A 4,254-nucleotide genomic window follows, 5' to 3' on the forward strand; every position below is an offset into this window, starting at 1 on the left:
GTTGTGGCCTGAGCCTCCGCCCCGCCGCTGTCCTGAGCTGTCGGGACAGCTGTGGGAGCGCGACCCAGGAGCTCGCTGTTGAGTAGTGCCTTTCATCTGAATGTCTTAACGCGCCCCACAAGCGCCAGTGGGTTTCCTCGAGCCTGGCAGGGAGTCGTGTCCCTTTTACAGCTGGGGAAATGGAGGCACAGAGCTGAGGAGGCTCGACAAACAAGCCGGGTATGCCGCTGTCCTGAGCTGTCGGGACAGCTGTGGGAGCGCGACCCAGGAGCTCGCTGTTGAGTAGTGCCTTTCATCTGAATGTCTTAACGCGCCCCACAAGCGCCAGTGGGTTTCCTCGAGCCTGGCAGGGAGTCGTGTCCCTTTTACAGCTGGGGAAATGGAGGCACAGAGCTGAGGAGGCTCGACAAACAAGCCGGGTATGAATAGATGAATCTGGCTGTTCTGAGGAGCCAGGATGTGCTTCCCCTTTGATTTGTATATCCTGTGTCACACGGGGACCAGAAAGAAAACATTTATTCTCAATGATAGATGTTATCTCTGCGCTGCACTTTACAGAACAAAAAGTTCAACCTCGTAAAGAATCAAATTTAAAAATGACATTATCTGATGGGGTAAATGAGGTTCAGATGTGCTCCAGACCCAGCACGGTGCTGGTCACTGTCCCCCTCCAGCACGATGCTAAAACCCTCGTGGACATGCCATGGGCTTCCTGTGACGGAAGGTTTTACGAGCTGGCTGGTTAAACAGCGCGGGGAAAACTCTCCAGGCGGGTCACACCAACAAGGGGGTGGTTGCGTTAGCCGTGGGGAACACGGACCTTGTGCACTGCGTACGGTGGAGGGCTGGTGGTGTTGGTGCTGGACAGGGAGGAGCTCGGGCTTGGCTGTGTTAGAGGATGGCGGCTCACAAAGCAGTAACGGGAGGATTGAGCGAGTGCTCCCAGTCCTTGGGCATGAGGCGCTGGGAAGGGCTGTGTGGGCGTCTGGAGCTACAGACTGGTTTGCTTGAGCTGAAATGGGTGAGGATCATCCTTCGCTTTACAGTAAACGCCTTTGAGCCTCACAGGTGGGTTTGGGTTGTTTTAACTTCATCGGTTTTGTAAAATCCTTGAGCAATTCAGGTCATGCATTGGGACGGTTGCAGTCCTGGTTTAGCAGCGGCGCGTGGTCAGGCTTCCCTAGGGAAACCCAAGTCATCAGCTAGAGCAGGGCTCCAGGAACCGGAGCTCCTGGGAGCAGCGTCCGCCCTAAGTCCTCTGCTCTCCTGGGGGGACGAGGAGCTCTGTGTCTGCTGGGGTTTCATTCCACGATCATCGATTTAGCTGGAAGGTAAAGCGTCCTCCACGAGCCAAATATGTGCAGTTAGCGACTGACTTGGCCGTCGGCGAGACAGAGCTTTAGTGGTCTCTTGTGGTTACGGTACACTGTCCTCTCATTCTTCTAGTGGAGAAGCCCTACAAGTGTGAGTTCTGCGGGAGGAGCTACAAGCAGAGGAGCTCGTTAGAGGAGCACAAGGAGCGCTGCCGGACCTACCTGCAGAATGCTGGCGGGTGCGAGGCCGGTGAGTTCATCGCGTTACGGTGGGTTTGGGGGTTTGGTACATCGGGTGGGCTGGTCGTTCCCAGCCTGAGAACGGTTCTTACCACAGTCCTTTTCCATAACCTGAGGGGCTGCAACGCCTTGTGAAAGGGTCTGGTTTAACCCATCCTTCAGGCAACTGGTTAAAGAATGCTTTTATTTTAATAACTTTTTATTTCACAGGTACTTTGAACAGAACATCTAAAATACCTCGTCCGCAGCATTTCTCTAGGTGACACGCAGAAAGTTGAATTATTCCGACATTAGTGCTATTATGTGGCTTATTTTGCTGGGTGAGCAGGGGCCCAAGGCTGTCGACAGCTGTTGTCCACATGTCCCAGTCCGTTTGACCCTTTTCTTTAGAGGAAGAGCCGTTGGTCAGAGTTGGTGGGAGTTCGCAGAAGTTTTAGCAGCGTGGAGATGGGCTGGTGTCCCGGGACCGCCGATAGATCAGCTCTAGGAGGCAGTGGAGGGGAGGGGTGTCTCTGAGCGCAGAGCTGTCTCTGGGAAGGCTGAAGGTCAAATGTCTCAATGCACAGTTTTTCTTATTTTCCTTTCCACAGTCTCAGAGCTTGGGTGAAAAAACCCTGCCATAGCCTCTGAGCGGAGTGTTTCCAGCCCGCAGTGAACTGGTGTGGTCTCAGTTCCACCATGCAGTGGGAGGAGGTTGCTTTTCCCGTTCAGTCGGGCTGGTGACCTCCCAAAAGATGACTCGACTGCTCCATAGCAGAGCCAGGCTGCAGTTCCAGGAATCAGGTTCCCCCTCTTCTCCTCTGCAGCCTTAAACAAACAAACAAACAAACAAACTCCCCCTCAAGGGCTGGCGCTTCCTCCTGCTGTGGATCTCAAACTGCATTTTCTTTCCAAGGGAAAAGCTGAACTGCGAGTTCAGAGAAGAAAACCCGAATGTTAAATTAGAGAGCTAAAATGTCATGTCCTTGGAGAGATGGCAGTGTAACCACAGCCCTGCAATAATTATAAAAAATTTAATGGTGTTTGGTGACAGGGTTATCAAGCCAAGATTCTTCATCCTCCCAAGCTGGGGCTGACGATGGGTGAGTGTCCCTGGGGGTACCCCGCGCAGAGCCGTGAAGAGACAGCCCTCTGGTGAAGCTAGGGTTAACGGGGTTGTCTTTCCTGCCAGTGACATGGCTGTAGAGCATTGCTAAGAGTGAGGGTTATCAGGACGTCAGCAAGTTTTGGTTTTCGTGGGAACCCGTACACGCTGTACCCGTGGGTTTGTGTTCCAGTACATGCTCCCATGATGGCAATCACCCGAGGTGTCCCCCACCGGAGGAGGAGAGCACGGGTCCTCCTGCAGAAGGTTCTGGTGGTTCGTGTTCGTTTCAGAAGAGCGATGTTTCCCGGGAGCAGAGTCTGCCCTGTCGCTCTCCCGGCAGTGAGGGAACCGGCCATTCCCAGTGCGACTGGTGGGGCTGTGCCCGCTGCCTCTGGGACCTCGGGGCTTTTCACCCTGTTGCCCTGGGTTTAGCGGAGCAGGCAGATTTCTGCAAACCAGGACCCCCAGCCTCGCTGAGGCGTCTGCAGCCCATCCTCTGGCAGGTGACAGTCACCGGGGAGGCGGCAGGGGGCCTCAGGAGGCCATTCCAGGTGTTCGGTCTGGCTTTTCCCCTGAAGTTCAGCATTTTGCACTTGGGTTTTTGATTTCTGACCATTTCCCTGCTCACCTGCATCTCTTTGAGTGTTGATGCTCTTTCCTGAAGTCCTTGCACCCTGCTCATGTGGAGCCACCGTTAAGCACAAGGACACTCCATGAGCCCTCATCCAGTAATTAATTAAACTATCAGGAAGCATCTGGAACCGTGGGAGCTGCTTTTTTAGGAGGTTTGCACGTTCTGAGTGTAGCAGGGTGGAAATATTTCTGAAAGAAAGGGTTTGTGTCGCAGTACTGTCAGAGCGTTGCCGGGTCCCTGATAACAATCTCTGGTCACGTTGTTCTCATTGCACAATAAGCCACCGCTCTGTTCTCCACTCCATTATTTAGTGACCACATCGAGATGCTGCAGGAAGCAAAGCCTCCAATTTGAGCTCAGCTTTGTACCTTTGGGTTTGTTAATGATGTTCTGAAAACTATACTCACATTTACAGAGTGGTAGAAACCACACTATGGAAACAGCTCAGCCCAGGCTGAATGACGGTGTGCGCACGCTCTGGGCTGGGAGAAGAGTATCTGCCCTCTGCACACCTCCAGTGCCACGACGGCTGCGGTGACAGTGCTGTCTGGAGAGCTGCTCGTCACCTAGCCCTCACAACGAAGCGCAAAGAGCCCTTTGGAACAGATCAATCGCGTCCACAAAAATTTCTTGGGGAGATGTTTTATAAAGGCAAGATCCCCGCTGGAACGTGCACCCGCTGGGGTCGGCAGCACCACAGAGCCCTCTCGGGCGGTGAGCAGGGACGGCCGCAGTCGGTGGCCAGTGTTGGCTGAGCAGGAGATGGTGACCCCAGTCCAGCAGTGGTGGGCACGTGGGAGCCAAACCCCATCCTGCTGCTGCGGGAAATCCATGGCTGGGAGCTTGGCTTTCCAGAGGCACGTGCGGGAGCACGGACCAGATCTGAGCGAGGGGGAAGAAGGGGATTCAGGGGGTCTGCAGAGGTTCCTCCAGCATCCTTGTGGCTGGTCCCTTGCCGGGGCGTCCAACTCTCAGCCGCG

The 4,254-nt window shown here is 54.4% G+C and overlaps 1 protein-coding gene across 1 annotated transcript in view; it reads left to right on the forward strand.

The window, feature by feature from the left end:
* IKZF3 (IKAROS family zinc finger 3 (Aiolos)) overlaps positions 1–4,254 on the forward strand; it is a 26,645-nt gene that overhangs the window by 13,269 nt on the left and 9,122 nt on the right. The window contains exon 5 of the mRNA XM_010138305.1: positions 1,447–1,563. Coding sequence (XP_010136607.1) covers positions 1,447–1,563 — 117 coding nt within the window. The remainder of the gene's footprint in view (positions 1–1,446; positions 1,564–4,254) is intronic.

This window comes from Buceros rhinoceros, unplaced genomic scaffold, assembly GCF_000710305.1.
Source record: "Buceros rhinoceros silvestris isolate BGI_N320 unplaced genomic scaffold, ASM71030v1 scaffold25570, whole genome shotgun sequence".
Lineage (NCBI taxonomy): Eukaryota > Metazoa > Chordata > Aves > Bucerotiformes > Bucerotidae > Buceros > Buceros rhinoceros.